The sequence below is a fragment of the Oncorhynchus mykiss genome, chromosome 32 (assembly GCF_013265735.2).
Source record: "Oncorhynchus mykiss isolate Arlee chromosome 32, USDA_OmykA_1.1, whole genome shotgun sequence".
Classification (NCBI taxonomy): Eukaryota; Metazoa; Chordata; class Actinopteri; order Salmoniformes; family Salmonidae; genus Oncorhynchus; species Oncorhynchus mykiss.
This window is the reverse complement of record NC_050572.1, coordinates 31,364,728-31,385,414: the sequence shown is the minus strand read 5'-3', so window position 1 is coordinate 31,385,414 and position 20,687 is coordinate 31,364,728. Positions and strand designations below refer to the sequence as shown.

General features: G+C 42.2%; 1 protein-coding gene across 3 annotated transcripts in view; it reads right to left on the bottom strand.

The window, feature by feature from the left end:
* LOC110488277 (atrial natriuretic peptide receptor 1) overlaps window positions 1-14,704 on the bottom strand; it is a 115,024-nt gene extending 100,320 nt beyond the window's left edge. The window contains exons 1-3 of one of the 3 annotated variants that reach the window (XM_021560440.2): window positions 14,366-14,704; window positions 12,930-13,016; window positions 11,154-11,936 (exon numbers count right to left, since the gene is read on the bottom strand). In XM_021560440.2, the coding sequence (XP_021416115.1) occupies window positions 11,154-11,922 (769 nt within the window). In that variant the 5' untranslated portion in view covers window positions 11,923-11,936; window positions 12,930-13,016; window positions 14,366-14,704. Of the gene's footprint in view, window positions 1-11,153; window positions 11,971-12,929; window positions 13,749-14,365 lie in introns of those variants that run through there. The other 2 variants (XM_021560441.2, XM_036970964.1) reach the window with 2 other exon arrangements.
* Between the last annotated feature and the right edge of the window lie 5,983 nt (window positions 14,705-20,687).

The window sequence follows — 20,687 nt, the reverse complement described above, 5'->3', positions numbered from 1 at the left end:
TTTTGGAGAAATGTCCTCTGGTCTGATGAAACAAAAACAGAACTGTTTGGCCATAATGACCATTGTTATGTTTGGAGGAAAAAGGGGGAGGCTTGCAAGCCGAGGAACACCATCCCAACCGTGAAGCATGGGGGTGGCAGCATCATGTTGTGGGAGTGCTTTGCTGCAAGAGGGGCTGGTGCACTTCACAAAATAGATGGCATCATGAGGTAGGAAAATTATGTGGATATATTGAAGCAACATCTCAAGATATCAGTCAGGAAGTTAAAGCTTGGTCGCAAATGGGTCTTCCAAATGGACAATGACCCCAAGCATACTTCCAAAGTTGTGGCAAAATGGCTTAAGGACAACAAGGTCAAGGTATTGGAGTGGCCATTGCAAAGCCCTGACCTCAATCCTATGGAAAATTTGTGGGCAGAATTGAAAAAGCGTGTGCGAGCAAGGAGGCCTACAAACCTGACTCAGTTACACCAGCTCTGTCGTCAGGAGGAATGGGCCAAAATTCACCCAACTTATTGTGGGAAGCTTGTGGAATGCTAACCGAAATGTTTGACCCAAGTTAAACAATTTAAAGACAATGCCACCAAATACTAATTGAGTGTATCTAAACTTCTGACCCACTGTGACATACCAGAAACTTTGAGAAAAAACAATTTATATCGGATTTGTGCCTGGTCTCCACTAGTTACCACAGCCACAGTCATAAACCCTGCCTATTTCTAGAATTTATTTTCTTACATTTTGATTCTAACCCTAACCACATTGCTAACCTTAAAATATGACCAAAAAACACGTTTGTTTTCATGAATATTTATGATATAGCCAATTTTGACTTTGTGGCTGTGATAACTAGTGGAAATCGTTGTGCCTGTTGTTCACACGCATATCTGGACTCTCATTGGCTAGAATGGTCCCAAGTGATCTCCTTCAGACTGCCTTCCATTTTTGAAGACATTTCTTTAATTGAAAAGTGGCCACTATAGTATCTGATCAATATAATTAATCAATTGTGGCATAAATCAACCTTTGCTGAAAAAAATCCACCCCATACCTGACAAAACAACCAGGTGTATATGGACAAAAACAATACCAACTGACAAGTTATTCCCTAACCTGAAACAACCTATGTCGTAATGCCAAATGTAAAGCTTCAAAGAAAGGTTCATTATTCTAAACAAATTCTGCCAAATGAAATGGTTCTGCTGGATGTGGCTGTGAAGCGGCTAATGTAAATTAGACGTGGTGAGAGACTTAAGACTGAGGAGCTGGGAGACTTAATTACTGGAGGACTTGCTAATCCATTTCTCACACACACATTCTGTCTCCACCTCTCTCCTCTTTTTCCTTATAATCACTCATTATTTATACTCGGTCGTCACTCTACTCTCTTTTGCATTGCTCTCTTCCATCGCTCTCTCATTTCCCTCTCTCTCTCTTTTTTTTCCCCACTTTCCCACTCTTGTCCTTCCTCTCCCTTGCTCACATGGTCTCTATCTTGTCGATGATGTACAGTTCCTTCAGAACAAATTCACACCTTCTCCACATTTTGTTGTGTCACAGCCAGAATTGAAAATGTATTATAGTGAGAATTTGTGTCACTGGACTACACACAATACCCCATAATGTCAAAGGGGAATTATGTTTTTGGAAATGTTTACAAATTATTTACAAATGAAAAGCTGAAATATCTTGAGTCAATTAGTATTCAACCTCTTTATCAAGGCAAGCTTATATAAGTTCAGGAGTAAAAATGTGCTTAACAAGTCACATAAGTTGCATGGACACACTGTGTGCAATAATAGTGTTTAACATGACTTTTGAATGACTACCTCAGCTCTGTAACCCACACACAATTATCTGCAAGGTCCCTCAGTCGAGCAGTGAATTTCAAACACAGATTCAACCACAAAGCCAGGGAGGTTTTCCAATGCCTCATAAAGAAAGGCATTTATTGGTAGATGGGGTAAAATACATTTTAAAATGACATTGACTATCCCTTTAAGCATGGTGAAGTTATTAATTACACTTTGAATGTTGTATTAATGCACCTAGTCACTACAAAGATACAGGCGTCCTTCCTAAGAGAAAGGAAACCACTCAGGTATTTCATCATGAGGCCAATTGTGACTTTAAAAACAGATAGTTCTCTCTTATGGCAGCCATTAAACTCTGAGGATGGATCAACAACATTGTAATTACGCCACAATACTAACCTAAATGACCGAGTGAAAAGAAGGAAGACCATACAGAATAATAAATATTCCAAAACATGCATCCTGTTTGCAATAAGGCACTAAATTAAAACTGCCAAAAATGTGGCAATGAAATTAACTTCATGTCCTGAATACAAAGCGTTATGTTGGGGCAAATCCAACACAACAGAGTAACACTCTTCATATTTTCAAGCATAGTGGTGGCTGCATCAAGTTATGGGTATGCTTGTCATCACCAAGGACTGGGAGTTTTTTTTAAGATAAAATATCTGCCAGGGAATATTAGCAGGTTGACTAAGCTCTCTGACATTATGTTCAAATGTTTAGCTCGGAGTAACATATTTCCATTCCGTCGAACCCATTTTTCTTGTGTCGAGGAAGTACATATGGCAGAGTTGGCTTCTACGTGGTGAAAGAAAAGCAGCAGCAGGCCCATCTTGTTTACACACTACGTCCAGCACGTCCATGACGAGCGACGGCAGGCCTTGCATACGGCAAACAGCAGCAATTACAGCCTCTCCTGTCTTGGCACACGGCACGTAGGCCTCGCATCTCCAGTGGCAACAGATGGCCAACCTTTATTATAGCCCACTGAATCCAGGGGAGCGTTTGCCATGCTAACCGGACCAGCAATCTTTCGACCAGCGTCATGTTCAACCGTATCAGCCGTAATAAATCAGATAGGGTCAGACCCTTCGCTCCTCTGTGTGTTTTCCTGTGTGTGTGTGTGTCGTGCCATTTAGCGAGGCGGCGACCCTGGAGCCGCGCCTCAGTGGTTTTTCAGCCAAAGAACATGCCACGTCTGTTGGGTAGCCGCGCCGGTGTCCAGGTGCATCGTCCTTTCTGAGAGTTAGGCCTAAACACTGACCCCCCTCAGGTGGATTCCTCTTCAGTTGTCTTTCACATCTGGCTCAATTGGAGGGGGTGTTAGATTCAGGGTGCGTTCAGCAATGTCCTGTCAACTGTACTTCATACCCGTACTGACCGCCATGGACCCTCTAAGGTGGATATCTGTCAAACCTGGATCGTTTGAAAGGGGTTGCTTGTTTATTTTTTTAACAGGTGTGATAGCATTTTCTGCCAAAATGAAGAGAAAAAAAAAGGCGACCTAGTTTGCCAATAGGAAAAGATGTTAGATTCCCAGCTGGTGTGAAAGTAATTCTCTCCAATTCAGAGAAGTGGAACGATATCGTATCATTTTGCCCCAGCGCACAAGGCATCAGTTTACCTTCTCAGTTGATGTGACAACTCAACCAATGATCAACCTCTGTTCAAGCATATCATTTGAAATGATGACAGGGAGCGTGTTCACTCAAAAACTATAATCCATTCTATTGACAAACAGTCAGTGCTGACTTAAACTGTTGTCGATAGTGGCAAATAAAACATTTCACAGTAGCAGTTGCATAGATAAAACTGAACATAGCCTAATGTAAAATAAAGCAACTATTCCCATTCATGAGTTAATGTGCGTGACAAAACTTCCAGGGACGCCCTTGCTTGCACAACCAATTTCTAGTTTGAAGTAAATCAAATCCAGGCAAGTTGAAAAAAGTGAATAAATGCTTGCAAATAATCTCTACAGTTCAGCAACCTAACAATGTAACAAACAATTAAAGCAAACACGAGTTTGTCTGTTCAATTTGTAACCACGTCCCCAGAGTTAAAATGTAAAATAATTCCCCCTGGGGTACAATTCACTGTAGATACTCTAAGAATGCAGAGTCCTGTCAACATATCCCACCTAGAGTGTGATGAGGTAAGGCTCTGCCATATTGCTCCTGTAGAAACTGGTCCGTTTTTTTTTCTACATCCTCGTATTTAGAAAAAGACAAGCAATTTAAAGCAATTGAGGTGAGGGTCAAAATAGATAGGATTTTGATTAATTGGAGTCCAAAGTTAACCTCGTACAACCTTCTGGAAGTCTTGCGAGCTTACATTCAGTTTACCTACACGGATTCAGCAGTAATCAGTCTGGTAAAGGCTAGTCCAAAGTTACTCTGCTGAAGCATGCATATGTCAGTTCTCGAAGTCCTGGCTTGTAAATTATTTATGGCAATTCCAGTTAGATGTTTAGGTAAAAAGCAAATCTTTGATTTGATTTACGTGTATCTGGGAGTATTGAACATCCACACATTCAATTTAGCCTGTCAGATGCACATGCATAGACAAAGTGACATGTTTTCGAACATATGGTTATTGTGTGTGTATTTGAGAGAGACAGAGAGAGAGAGAGAGAGAGAGAGAGAGATACTGTGTGCTTCTGTATGTTTGAGAGCATGTGAAAGAGAGGGAGTAAAGAGTGGTGGTCACACTGACAGTTTCACTGTGCTCCCGATGAAAATATACGACACAGGAGGGCAGGTGACAGCTCCTGTCATGCCCACACGTTCCTGCGCAGATGCTGCCTGTCGCCATAGAAACTATCTCCTCGGCTCAGACATGATTGCGGATCCTTCTCTCCGTCAAACTTTCATCATGGCACATCGGGAGTAGGAAAGAAAATGTAGCATCTATCCAAATACCTTGACAATGCCAGTGCCTCATAATCCCTCCTCAGTGAAGGGTAAACTCACAAATCCAGCTAAAATGCGGTTTAGACGTAGTGAGCTTTACAAAGCAGCTCTGTGCTTTCATTCACACTAAATGTGTATTTCTCTCGTTCCTTCTGTTTTGGCTCTCTTGGTATTTTTCTTTCTTTCTCAGAGACACCCCTCACTGGCCAAGACTCCGCCATCTCTTTCTGTCTTTACTTCTCTCACTCCTTTCTATGTTTCAAACTAATTGTTTTGTAACTTTCTTTGCATCTACACAGGGCAAGTAATATTTATGCAAGTAAGGTACTACAATTGGTTGAAATTTGAACAGGAGGATAAACAGCCAGAACTAAATAGTTTGGAATGCGATAAAAAAAAATGACTTTGCATATTTCTCTGGGAGTAAGTTAAACCAAACTGTTTTCTCATTGCCCCTCGGGTTGTTCGACAAGCTGCCACATTCTGGCACACTCAGTCTTCCCTTCTGATGAGATCTATGACTCTCTGGCAAATTAATGTTCTGATCCAAATACTCTTTATCAGCATGACTGTGAAAGACGCAATGCTACCGGGGAAATTAAAAGTAATAATGGAACAGTATTACAAAAGCTCTCCCAGCTAGCACATTTAGTTTCTTGGAAGCTGTGGGAACGTATGCTTTTGGTTTCACATTGGTTGTGGGAACGAAGCCATGCATTTCCTGACCGGTAAACTGAACATTTTTTAAACGTTCTGAGAATAGAAGTGAAAATGTTGCCTGTTCTGGGAACTTTCATTTTTAGGTTGCAGGGAGGTTCTGAGAATGTTTTACTCTGGTTCGTTGGAGATTTTCCTGGGAGGTTTTATTAACACTAACAATGGAAATTATAGGTTATTTAGAGGTTTTTGAATAACTTTCTAAAAACTTTAATTGAACATTTCATTAAGACTTTTAATAACACTGCTAGCTCATTTTGAGTTAACTTTGTTGTACCAATCACAGATAGGACACATGGAAATTAATTACCTTAGTCATTAGGCCTAAACATGCAAACACATTTCATTTTTTATTGTGACATGGCATCAGTGAGATTTGAACCTATAATCTTCTGTTCTCTATCCAGGGAATGAGTCCACTGTCCCACCAGAATGGAGCTAGCATTCCTTTAGTTTTATACGCATTCAAAGCTGTTCATTTTAGTATATTCAAACAGACCCCATTCAAAGGAACAAAGCACTGATTAAGATCAGGTGTGGCCAATCAGTGGGTGCCACCAACACACCTGAACACAAAACAAGATAATAAGAGTTTTGTTGATGCTGAGAATGGCGTGTATATATTTAAATAACATTCTTAGAACGTTCTCTGAACGTTAAAGTTGTGGTTTTTATGGAAAGTTTTCTTAAAATAAAGTTTTCTTAAATGTTCTCAGAACAATTTGAGAACATGACCGACCCAATTATCATAGAAATGCACGTTATAGATCTTTCATTCTCAATGAAAGTAAGTCTACATGGTAGATCTGTTTTATGTGCACTATTTCTATACTTCCCGTTCTTAAGTTTCTTTTCAGCTTTTTAACAGCTTCTACCCCCAAGCCATTAGACTCCTGAACAGCTAATCAAATGGCTACCTGGACTTTTTGCATTGACCCCCCTCACCCCCCATTTTTACGCTGCTGCTACTCTGTTTCTTATCTATACATAGTCACTTTACCTCTACCTACATGTACATTTTCTTATTTTTTTATATATATTTTTTACTTCAGTTTATTTTAGTAAATAACACATATTTTTCTTAAAACTGCATTGTTGGTTAAGGGCTTTTAGTAAGCATTTCACAGTAAGGTCTACTGTTGTATTCAGCACATGTGACAAATACAATTTGATTTGATGATTTTTACTTTCGGTTTTGCACACCAGCTTCAAAACAGCTCAAAATACAATATTCGTGATTATGGAAAATATACTGCATTTCATAGCAGTTTAGATGGTACAATGATTCTCTACACAATAACTCCTTGTTTTGTCAGATAAACTTAAATTATTCACATTTTAGCAACCAGGAAACGGCGGAGAGATTTCTGCATAGTGCATTTTTAAATAGAATCCTGAAGAAACGTTATGCTGAAGTACTGAAATTCCCCCAGAAGAACGTTGTTTCTTAATGTTCTCTGAACTATTTGAATCAGTTAGAAAACATTCTGAAAACTGTTTTCCTTCTCTCATTCTCTCTCTCTATCCCCTTCTCTTGCCAGTCTAACAAACCGACACTATCCCCAGCTTTGATTTGCTAAATGCTGCTGGGGGGGTAAACAAGAAGGATGAGACAGCCACAGCACCACTAAGTAATCCCACACTGGAAGTCTCCATGCTGTTTGAATTAGGGGCGCTCTCTGCCTCCACTCCAACCCAAAAGGGCCAGAGAAACCAGGCTTATATTTATGCCTTTTAAATGGGACTGCTGGCTCCAATATAGATCTCTGCTTGCAAATCACTTCATCAAATGACGTTGTTACAGAGCTCCCCCCAACGCCTCTCCCCCAAAACCCAAACCCCTTTTACCACCAGCCTTAAATCATTCCAGAGGCCCTGGGGCTTGGACAGGCTATACCCGAAAAAATACAAGAGGAAAACACTCTGATATTGTACTGGGTAATTGAAAGAATAATTAATTTTAAACGGTGTGTTCTGACCAGTTAAGAGTGGTTCCCATTGGTTTCCTAATCTTGTGAAGCGGTGGTTGTTGAAGGGAGGCAGAGGGGGCACTGATGGTCCTGTATTATTTTTGACCAACCACGAAAACTTCAGGCTCCTGGTGAGGGAGAGGGAGTGCAGTGAAGACCATGTGAGAACGGAGCATCCCTCACAATGGACTGGGGTAGAGCTGAAGAGCCAGCCATCCCGCTTCTCTCTCTCCTTCTCTCTTCCACTCATCACCACTCCACCCCTGCTGGGTCAGCTTAGCCTGCAAATTGATTCCCCGGTTGCTCGGTGAGACAAACGACTGTGTGACAGTCAATAAACTCAGATGGCGATCATACGGGGCCGGTACCAGAAATAGCCCTACAAAACATTAGAGAACAAAAGAATCTGGACAAATTATGTTTCACAGGAAATATCTTGGTGTCAGAAATGTCCCGAGCCGTTTGCCTTATAAAGTCAAAGAGGGGCCACTGGATTGACCTCTTGCTTAAGTTTGGGACTTTTAATTAGAAATGTTGTCGTACCCATGTGGGAACTGGGGGAGTGGGCTGAGGCCGGGCACAGCGCGAGGTGGTTCCTGACAGGGCAGTTATACCACCAACATTCTACCATTCAAGTTCATGTAATGTCCTCTTTCAGAAACCATGAGCCACACTATCAAAATTCCACATTTACAGCTATGCAGCAAGCCAAATAAATTGAAAGAAGCCGTGTTAAAATGAATACCATCTGCTAATAATAATCAAATAGCTTATGATCAATTTGAAGAAGTCAAAAGTAAAATCTATAGAAAACGATGAGTTCTGATCATTCAATGTGCTTTTATGTACCTTCTTCAGTGTGTCCTGAGGCTAAGAACACAAAGTACTGGCAACAGAAATGCATGTCTACTTGAAGGAAACAAAGACTTTCTCCATTACAATCCAACTAGAACCAATCAAGTGTTCCCATTCACACATTGTTGGATTTTACAGCCAACTAGATACAGTTTCTTGTGGATTAATTCCAAAATAAAGAATTCAGTAGTGTGAAAAAATGCTAATGAAATGCTGTAGGTCTTAGAAGGTAAAACAAGCTCCCTCTTCCGTTCCCATTTGCCCTTTGTACATGTCCCTCTTCCGTTCACATTTGCCCTTTGTACATCTCCCTCTTCCGTTCCCATTTGCCCTTTGTACAAGAGTTATTTTGCCTGGACATGACAGCTTTGTCTCAGGTCAACTTCACGCTCAAACAGCACACCAACTGAAGGGCTCCAGAACATGTTTATTTTCATCCTCTCTCTCTAGGTGGCCTCCTCCAGTTATGTCTTGGACTCTCTCTTGGGGGAAGACCCAGTCTGACAACACATTTCAACATCTGAACTAGCCAATTATCGAATTAAAGCCGAATTAAAGCCACATCGAATTAAAGTTCACAGTACTCGCAAACTTCATATTGGATATATTGATTGCTTGGTGGTGGTTCAGTTAAGGGTGCTAGCCAGGGAGCACTTATTACTGCAATATGTAACTTTTTGGGTGATCTAAACAAAATCACATAGAAATGTGAATTATAGATCTGTCATTCTCATTGAAAGCAAGTCTAAGAAGTGGTAGATTTTGTCTATGTACGCTATTTCTATGCTTCCCATTCTAAAGTTGAGTTTTTGTGTCTTTTACTTTCAGTTTTGTACATCAGCTTCAAACAGCTGAAATAACAATATTTTTGGTTATGGAAAATATATTTAACAGCGGTTTACATGGTAGTGATTCTCTACACTATACTTGCTCACATAAAATTAAAATTAGGCAAACTATTTGAATTTTAGAAACCAGGAAACGTTGGAGCAATTTTGGCATAGTGCACCTTTAATTAGTTACATATTTGAAATAACAATGAAGCACTCAAGTACATAATAAGGTTATCTGTATGCCAAGTGGAGTTGCCTCTGCTGACGTTGGCCTTAACTTTCCATTGCTATTTGGTGGGGAGGTGCCCAACTTCGTGTGTGTGTGTGTTTGTGTGAGAGAGTGTTTTCAGGAACATGTTCTGTCAGCATTTCCTGGACGCATTTCCTCTACTTCTCTCCTAAACTTTAGTGCCTGTGTGGCCTAGCTGCAGCAAGGTGATGCCAGCGAGGCTCCTCACACCTGCAGACACAGTGCCAGACGCAGCATCTCTTAAATGGGAAGACGTGGTGAGATGTCGTTTCAGAATGTGCTCACAGGGTGTTCTCCTGCTGCCATATGGATAGGACCACTGCCACACACGGAGCTAAAGCAGAGGAGTGGACTAGTTATGATTCACATTTGACCTAGATAGTTTGTGTGTATGCATTGATTGGTAGGCTACGTGTGCCGTAAAAAAATATGTTTTTATGTAGTTTTGTCCATGAGCTGTTCTTGTCTAGGATGAGTAGCTGCTGCTTTTGCAACAGCTAATGGGGATCCTAATAAAATACCAAAAATACCATCCATAGCCCAGCAAAGCAGGGAGTACTATTCTACTTCCTTTCAACACTATTGTACTTCAACACTTACCGTCTCTCTGACAGCAGGACTAAGTCGTCTAACTATTTGCACTCTATCTGTAGATCTTTATTTATCTTTCACCATCCTGTTTCGTCCATTATATCTTTGACAGACCCATCACTTTGCTTGTGCACATGCTCTCTTTTTCACTCTAACTCCCTCTCCACTCTCCATTTTTTTTTACCTGCCAGGATTCATTGTCCCCCACAATGAAATCGGGGAGGGGACTGTGGATTTGTCTCCGTCCGTTAGTCACATGCGACATCTCTCACAGCACTGGCCCAATTTTGACGATACTAGGGTGAATGAGATGCCACAGAGATCGTTCGTGGAGGACGAGATGTTTACTGTTGCCTTGTTTTAATTCCAATTTCTCTAAAATAGTTGTTCCCTTGGTGGAATTTAAAAGTGGAGAGTGAAAAATGAGTTGTGTTTGTTGTCTTTGTTGTATACATTGTCATGCTGTCTGTTAAATGTGTGTTAACAGATGTCTGTTTTCTCTCCCTCACTGTGTTGTGTGTTAATTGTCGTTGTGGCAAGTTGACAGCATTTTGAATACTCGATCTGCCAGGGCAATGCATGAATTAGGCTTTTGGTTACATTTTCCATCTAGGTCCATCTGTTTGACTCACTAGGTCAACAAATCATAAGCTCAAATAATATCATTCAATCTATTGGACTTAAACTGTGCATGTGCAAGTAGGCCTAATTCTGGTAATTGGGACGTCATGTGTCGACATAATTAGTAAGTTTACAGGTCAATTCAAAATAATTAAAAGAGTGGTTGGAAATGAAAACAGCATACACATGGGGGTCTTAAAATAAGGACCAACTGGGAATGACTGCTCGCTACAGCTTCATGAAATAACGGAATTAAAATACCATTACTGCCAAAAGCAATTATTCAGGCCACTTATTTTCACACGTGAAACATATGGCTTTAATGCGCGGTCATAAAAATTGGACCAAATCTACTGCTAGCTGAGTTTGTGACTGCTTGAGAGCTATTTTCTCATGTCTTTGGCATGAGAAAACCATGTCAACATTTATGTACGTGTCTGTATGCAATTGTACAAACAAACCAAAAACATTTCATATCAAGATGAGAACAAGGAACAGTCACCCAGATAATGGCAGAGGGTGTCCAGAAGACTTTAGGTAGAAAAAGGATAAAGGTCAGATGGACAGAGATTAGACATGGAGCTCACCCCGGGCACTCTGGCTGATGACACTGATGAGGTTATCATACTGGACCGGTCCATTCTGCTCATTGAAGACCTTGTCTGCTGTGGTGATGTTGTCCAGCTGCAGCTGCGAGTACAACCCCTCGGCCGTAAAGTAGTACGGCCGGTCGTCGTTCTTGTTGTCGCTGAACATGAGCATGGCGTGTCTGTGCCAACCAAAATGCCGATGCAGGCGCACCCCAAACTCGCCCAGCTTCTTGTGCGTGGGGCCCGTGTTGGTGATGGACGTGTACAAGTGGAAGCCGATGGCCGCTGCCCCGGCCGTCACCATGGGAACGTCCCAGTGGGTAGTGAAGCGGCCCACGGGAGACGAAGCATAGTCGCAGCCAGGGCCGATGAAGGCCCATGGGTCGTAGGAGAACTTAAAGTCCACGGCCACCAATGGCGCCACTGAGTCGGAGCAGACGCCGTCCTTGTTTTCGCTGCTGTCGTAGACTATTCGAAGGCGGTGGCCCGGTAGCAGGGTGGGGTCGTCATTGACTCGCTCCAGAGCCCTCATCAGAGCGGGCCCCACGCGAGGCCAGGCCCACGGGTATTCAGTGTTGCTCAAAGGCAGAATAGCAGCCAGTGTCACATTCTGGGGTTCCGAAAGTCCATTGAAAGACAGCTCGAGCTGGAGCGGTTCGGTCCTGAGGAGCGGGAAAACCAGAAACAGCAGAGGAACCCCCAGTTTTCCCTGCCACCACCAGGTTCTCGTCCTCTGCATTGCTGGGTTGGACTCGGGCATCACCATCAACCACAGAGGGGCTGGCAGGAACAAACACACAGTGCATGAGGTGGCCTGTGAATAATGATTTATAACATGACACCAACCCAACTCCCAGAGGCATGTGGCCTTTATATTGAATGATTCAGTTCAATTCTGTAGCAGGATTTTGAATAACCACTAGATAAGATTACCAAAGTAGTGTTGAATTTATTCTATGTGAAATATCATGGAATTTGGATGGAGATTGACAGAATAAGCATTTAAAAAAGGTGGTGGTGGGGATAAGGGAAGCATCATGGTATTAACAGGTTCTAATCTACTTATTTGGTGTGTGTGGATAAGACACATGATATGATAACGTCTAGCATTTGACTGCTTTGTTAGTGAGGATGGCTAGACCTGCCACTGTATACTTAACTTTAAATAGCTTATATAGCAATTGCCTAACAGTCAGTTTCTTACTTGAGACACCAAAAAATGTAGTATAACCCCGTAGCCAACCTGTGACTAGTTAAAAAGATTCACTACTATGCCATTGCGTGCGTGAAGCCAAAACTAACTCAGCTGTCAGTGCGTGCTCATCTTTGCAGCCAAATAGGCTAGCTACTCGGAACTGTTAATATCAGATAGCCTATTGTAGGGATCATCAATCAACTAAATTCAGACGATGTTTTGAGAAGATGGTCACGGGGTTCGAACTTAATTACAAATAATTTGTAGACTGCAAATTGACCGCAAGAAGCTCAAACAGATATAAAAGTTGACTAAAACAAGCATTTCAAACCGTGCTTACATTTGTATAAGATCACATCTCTATTGTGCGTGCGTACTTCGGGAAGAGATTTCCAAAATTAAAACCACTAAGAACAGATTTGCCAGTGTATTTACAGTATTTTATGTCCCCCCTCTTCCCCACAAACAAATCTCGGGGAGCCAAATAAAATCACCAGTGGGATGGCAGTTGGGGAACCCTGGACTATTGCGTGAAACTTTCCATGATTGGCCTAAATTGAATTCAAATGAAATTTTACCTTAATGTCGATGGTTATTTCTCGTCATTTTTTGTATCTCTTCCACAAGTGGCACAGATGTTCTCAGTTGATTGTCTCCCGGCTGTCCTGTCAATGGAAGATGCGAGGCTGTAAAGACAATGCGCCTCGCGCGAGAAATATTTTGTTGCGCACCACTCCTACTAGAGTGCAAATCCCTGATCTCCTGACTCTTTCCTTCAGTTTAGTTTGAACAGGAGATTTGAACTGTTGTTTTCTTTAATTGCCTACTTTAACGCAGAAAACCGTTTATTAAAAAAATAGTTCTCTAGGTATGCCAGGAGTGTTTATGAACTAGGCTATAGGCTAAGCTAAATTGGCAACACTAAGGCCTATAGGAAAATTCTCTAAGCTCGGGCTGGTATTTGGGATCATAAATAACACAACAGTTAGGTGAATATCTGCAGTAGGCGACTGAATTATTGCATAATGTATATCACTTTTGTTGTTTTGAAGAATGAAAAAAAACGGCTAATTATTTCAATCTGTAGCCGCTGCTTCTTAGCCTAAATTCCAACACGTTTTGCTGGTGTTGTGAAGGCAGCGATTTTACTCGTCTCTTGTTGATTCCATTAATGCTCAAAGTTAAAATAGCAACTAAACATCCAAAGTTCTCGAAGCCGACCGATAAACCGAAGTGTCATTCTTAGCGTTGCGTGCGGTGGTTTCCTCTCTGCGCACATCGCCAACATTCAGCTCATACAGCAACACACAAGGATCTATCGCGCTGATGAATAAGCGCTGGGGAGCTCCGGGCACAAGGGTAACCAGTCTGTGTGCGCTGCAGTGTGATAGGCTATATTTGCTTTTGTGCACAGGGCTGGGAAGGGTGAGGCATATACCATTACATTACCATGTGTCATCAATAACAAGAGATCTGCGCCTAAGGGATGGATGGGGAGCTGTGCCATTGCAGGGACATTTATGCCAAAACATGTTGTTTGATTGTGTGCATAAGGAACGTATGCATTGTCAGTGTTCCCAAATGCATGTACTGTAATAGTTAGAATATCAGGGCTGGTGGTCTGATTTCCAGATAAATGCTTAATTGGGTGAGCTTGTTCGATGTGCACATCTGAAACCATTGTTCCTCAAACTGAGTAAGCAAGCTGAGATAGACATTTGTCAAAAAAAATACACTAAGGTTAACTGTGATTGCATACGGTAATCCAGTCACTCCTATTATGATGTAGGTTAATGTTCGTGACTTCTGCTAAAGGAGAGCAACAATGTATTTAAAATTGCCTACTACTGACTGTCGCTAAACTAGATATTGAAGAATTTCTGCCCATCGCACGCTCCGCTTCCTTTTCATTCTAAAACATACTATTTTTGTAAAAGTCCATTAAGCTTTTATTGCCACTTAGTCATTCTCCCCTCAATAGTCTTCACTGCACTTTAATTTCACCTTGCCGTACCTCGTGTCTTGCATCGCTTGCAAGCGTGTTATGCTCGCTTAACTTCCAGCTCAATAGAGGGAAAACAAGCGCTCGCTTGCTTCCCGGACGCCGGGATGCGGAAGAACGTGTGTGTGTAAAGTGCCAAGCGGAGGTGAAGCTTCCCGAGTCATGGCCACTCGTAAATCATCCGCGGGACGCATGCTGCCTTTACTTCCAACAGAGGAGGAGTTCATTCACCATGCTCCTCTTACCCCGGCATGTGTTTTTTCTTGGCTAATGTACAACCCTCCTCCACTACTGTCCACCCACCTAACCCATTCTCTCCCCTCTCGTTCCCTCAGCCTTCTGCCCAAGACGCACTCCAAAAGGCTGCAGGATACAGTTTACAAAACAGGATGTGGCACAGTTGTGCACTCCCTTTCTCCCCTGTGCCTTTTCCTGGATATTATCACCGACCTCCGGACTGACCCCCCCCCCACCTCACTCACACACACACACACACACACTTCCACCCCCTCCCTCTTTTCTTCCACTAGGCCTGTGCACTCAGGTTATTGGTCATCACACTGCTCTGACAATTAAACACATGCTCCCCTCTTCCCTACCCACACTATTAACTGGTGGAAGACAGAATACCTCCGGATAAAATAGCATGAGATCAGTAGTCTCTTATGTAGCTAGCTATCTTACACATGAACGTACAGATATAAGACTAGAAAACCTCCACAATTCCTTTGTGTGGTGTTTTGCTTTCCTCCAGCTCTTGATGACTCTTTCCCTGCACTCCCACTAGCATTTTCTGCTCAGCGAGTTGCATGTGATGATGCCTAACCTCTCTGTGTCCTTTTCCCCTTCTCTCTGGTCTCTGTCCCTTTGAACCTGCTGAATCACACTGTTCCAAAGCTGCTAATGGTCTCACTGAGTAAAATAGAGAGCCGAACATCGCTGTGGTGACAGATATTGATGTGTGTGTGTGGACGCGCACACACATTTGCGGGTCTGTGTGGGAGTGGGAGAGTGCCTTGATCTTACTACAGAAAACTAGTTACCACTTGCCTCCATGGTTCTGACATGATGCAGCTTCACTAATGATGGTTTGCCATCACCGTGTGTGTTTGCCTGTGAGTGTGTGAGTAAGCTACAGTCTAGTAAAAAGCAGGGAATGTACCACACACACACACACACACACACACACATCTTGGCGTTAGCTGAAAATGGAAGTTACCATAGACCACACACACCTCTTTTTTGGTAAATACCATATGTAGCAGGACCTTTCACATTCCCATACATTAAACACCCCCACCCCATTGAGCCAGTGCAAGAAAATAACAACAAATGAGGTACAAATCACTGTTATCGTCGCAAATAGTCACTGGGCAGAGGCTGATGTAAACCGGAAAAAAAACTACAAATAAACAGATGCAAGTCCCATATAGACATATTGCATAGACCTGCAGTGTATATGTCGTATACTGGCTCAGGATGCAAAAAGTCAGTTACAGCAGCTACCAACTTTTTTTACAGACCCTTTGCCCTCAGAGGAGGCCGTAGCCCGCAGGAGGCTCGTTAGAAGGCATCACAGCTGACAAGCTCAACTGAATGACTCATTTCTGATTAGTTAGCCCATGAGAGGGAGCGCAGGAAACCGCCATGCCCCGTATGGAGGAGGGGGGGGTTTGTTGTTGTGCAGCTGCCAACCATGGGTAATCACAGCAGTGCAAGTTCCTGGTAGCAGCTGGAATTGTTGAGTTTAAGAGAGGGCAGCCAATTGCACAAGGCTCTGATCACTTTCCAGAGGGCACGGAGACAAGTGTGGACAAGAAACAGCGAGGCAAGACGACAAGTCGAGGAGTGATAGATAGATAGATAGCGAGGCCGCCACAGTCGAGCTGCTACTGCATGAGTGAGACAACTGAGTCACAGTTGAAACAACCCCCCCACTAGGCACAAACTGGTTGAATCAATGTTGTTTCCCAGGATTTCCAGCATTCCTTTCAGAACATTACAGCACAATCTTATTCCATTGTCAATTCAGTTCAGCATACTTTGTTACCATACGTACAATTTCAATTTTCTTTACTTTTAAAAGCCATGGTAGTTCAAATTATTATATTTTTTTAAAAATCACACATACATACCAAACCAACAGAAAACAAAAGGAGCACAGGAAGTGATGCAGCCCAGGAAGCACACGTCCATTTTCTCAATATCTCTATTTCAGCTTAACCAAACTCCATTAGCCATTGCTCTCACCAAACAAAGCCATAACAAACCTGGGCTCCAACATGCCTCCGGACTGCATTCACTTCCTATGGGCATCCACCTGGCACACACAAACTGGGGGGTTTAAATACAGATGCATTAATCAACCAATAAAAAGGCTTATTTCATAAACATGCAAATGAATCACACCTGTGACAATATAATCAAAGCATTATTCGTTAGACCATTACTTAAACACTTATTAGTATGCGTGCCCAGTTAAAGGATGCAACCAATCAAAGACACAGTTAATTGGTTACCCTTTAATCAGTTTACGAAAACATCAAACACACCAGACATGGTTTTGATTTAACCTACTTAAAAAAAAAATAATAATCTCCAGCATTAAATTCCTAATTGGTCAAAATGAAAACTTTCGTACTGTGCACAGTAGGTGCTCAGTGCTGTAGGTTGGTGGTCTTTGAATGCAGCAGGTATTCATTCTTAAAGTCATTACTTAATGTATCGAGTTTGTATACCAATTCTGGGGTCAATTTGGCTAATGGTTTTGTTAAGATTTGTGAAATATTTTCAAAATATTTTACATTGTTCGTCTGCATAATTAAAATCTAACATTCATTTGCATGAGACAAAGTCTAGTTGATCATTAATTAGTGCTCTAGTATCCTATGGTGCCAATGACATCTATAGTGCCACCAACTCGTCTGGTGCAGCCATCTAAGGTTGCTGTGACTTAATATTCACACAGCTTCTAAGGAAATGTACATGAAGTTTACATACCAAATGTTATGGCCCCATGTCCATCTGTTCAGTTCTTATAGCCCTGGTGTGACATGGTGCCATCTAGTGGTGTTGCATTGCCGACGTTGAATGCAAAAATGAATCATTCTTAAACTGATTGGAGGCTAATTCATTGAGTCTGTATTCCAAATCTGGAGTCAATCTGATGTGTGGTTCATGAGGAGATTTTGTAAGTATTTTTAGCAGTAGCATATGTGCTAAAGTGCATCTATAGGAATGCAGCAACAATTTTTTCTTAAAACCAGTAAAGACTGAGTGAATCTGATGTTTGGTTCATAAGAAGATGATTGCAGACGGCTTTGAGCATTGGTGTTACATAGTCACATGTATTGTTAATAGTTAGCTTTTTTTTTCATATCAGTGCCAAATTTAACATGGTTCATCATTCTATTGGTTTTGAAGACCCAAGAAAGTTTCATGTTGATAGGCCACTGTGGAGTGGATTTACGAAGGCTTTAAATGGACACTGTGCTTCCACATCTGCATTGCTTGCTTGTTTGGGATTTTAGGCTGGGTTTCTGTATAGCACTTTGACATCGGCTGATTTCCTGATGTATAAATAACTCAGACATCTCTTAAGCAATCCCTTAACTTTTCTGAAACTAAGTTTACAGATCTACCATGGGTGTTAAAAACCCTCTCTCATTAACCCTCTCTCTGACCCTGGAAGAGACACAAAATTTGTAGGCTTTTACTGCTGAGGTAGGCTACCATCCCCTGCCTCAGCCTGACTCTATTATTCAGGCATAGGGCATTTCACACCTGTGTGCTAAGGACCAGTTTGCCAGGGAACTCAGTCAGCTGACCAGGGCCAGCCATTCACAGGCTCTACCTTCTGGAGGTAACAGACTTCCCCAACCCTGTGTTAGTGCATCACTGAACATGTAAGTGGACTTTGTTAGGGCTCGTGTGCATTTGATCTGTATACACGTTATAAGCTGCTACTGCTCTGTTAGTATATGCTTATAAACTCAGCAAAAAAAGAAACGTCCTCTCACTGTCAACTGCGTTTATTTTCAGCAAACTTAACATATGTAAATATGTGTATGAACATAACAAGATTCAACAATTGAGACATAAACTGAACAAGTTCCACAGACAGGTGACTAACAAAAATGGAATAATGTGTCCCTGAACAAAGGGAGGGGGGTCAAAATCAAAAGTAACATTAAATACTGCAGTGCATCTCCTCCTCATGGACTGCACCAGATTTGCCAGTTCTTGCTGTGAGATGTTACCCCACTCTTTCACCAAGGCACCTGCAAGTTCCCGGACATTTCTATGGGTAATGGCCCTAGCCCTCACCCTCCGATCCAATAGGTCCCAAATGTGCTCAATGGGATTGAGATCCGGGCTCTTCGCTGGCCATGGCAGAACACTGACATTCCTGTCTTGCAGGAAATCACACACAGAACAAGCAGTATGGCTGGTGGCATTGTCATGCTGGAGGGTCATGTCAGGATGAGCCAGCACGAAGGGTACCACATGAGGGAGGAGGATGTCTTCCCTGTAACGCACAGGGTTGAGATTGCCTGCAATGACAACAAGCTCAATCCGATGATGCCGTGACACACCGCCCCAGACCATGACGGACCCTCCACCTCCAAATCAATCCCACTCCAGAGTACAGGCCCAGGGGGAATGCTCATTCCTTCAACAATAAACGCAAATCCGATCATCACCCCTGGTGAGACAAAACTACGACTCGTCAGTGAAGAGCACTTTTTGCCAGTCCTGTCTGGACCAGCGATGGTGGGTTTGTGCCCATAGGCAACGTTGTTGCCGGTGATGTCTGGTGAGGACCTGCTTTGCAACAGGCCTACAAGCGCTCAGTCCAGCCTCTCTCAGCCTATTGCGGAGAGTCTGAGCACTGATGGAGGGATTGTGCGTTCCTGGTGTAACTCGGGCAGTTGTTGTTGCCATTCTGTACCTGTCCCGCAGGTGTGATGTTCGGATGTACCGATCCTGTGGAGGTGTTGTTTCACGTGGTCTGCCATTGCGAGGACGATCAGCTGTCCATCCTGCCTCTCTGTCTTAGGCGTCTCACAGTACGGACAATGCAATTTATTGCCCTGGCCACATTTGCAGTCCTCATGCCTCCTTGCAGCATGCCTAATGCACATTCACGCAGATGAGCAGGGACCCTGGGCATCTTTCTTTGTTTTTCAGAGTCAGTAGAAAGGCCTCTTTAGTGTCCTAAATGTTCATAACTGTGACCTTAATTGCCTACCGTCTGTAAGCTGTTTGTGTCTTAACGACCATTCCACAGGTGCATGTTCATTAATTGTTTATGGTTCATTGAACAAGCATGCGAAACTGTGTTTAAACCCTTTACAATGAAGATCTGATTTTTTACGAATTATCTTTGAAAGACAGGGTCCTGAAAAAGGGGCATAAACTGAGTTTATATGCTTCCTTAAGATGTTTATGTCAGGATTGCCTTCTGTAATCCCATGTTACATACTTCACAGTCACGTCCTGATATGGTCATAGCCACATCCAACATGGCTGCATGTTAGAATCCTAGCCTTTGTAGCTGCCAACACTGATGCTAATGTCGTGGAAATTCAACACCAAGGACACCGGAAGTCAAAATTAAATGAATCACTCTTTATTATCACAAACAGAGAGGTTCACAAACTCAATCCAAGCTTGATGAAAACTCTGAAAAGGGTGAAACCTTTCAGGCTTTATATACTGCTACACAAACAAGTCATATAAGCATGATTTACATTATTCATTATTAACTTTGGTTCCTGCATGTGACTGACTGATACCTCACTGGGCTTCTTCTCTCAAAGCCGGGACCTTGAAACTGAGATACTCCTTTTGGATCTGAGAACAATGTTCTGAGCGTACCACCAATTCATCTGAGGAGGAGGTCACAGTCACCTGCACGAACCAAGATAGAGTGAGAGGAGATGCTATGTACAATTCAAGGCTATCTTTTCAGACAACAACATTTTCCCTCACACTCCCTCCTTTCACCACTCTGTGATAATTATTTACATTTTAAGGTAAGCATTAGATAATGGCTTAACTATTAAAGGAGGTTCTATCAAAATACTTACAGTTGAAGTCAGAAGTTTACATAACCTTAACATAACATTTGAAAATATATTTTTTCACAATTCCTGACATTTAATCCAAGTAAAAATTCCCTGTCTTAGGTCAGTTAGGATCACAACTTTATTTTAAGAATGTGAAATGTCAGAATAACACTAGAGAGAATGATTTATTTCAGATTTTATTTCTTTCATCACATTCCCAGTGGGTCAGAAGTTTACATACACTCAATTAGTATTTGGTAGCA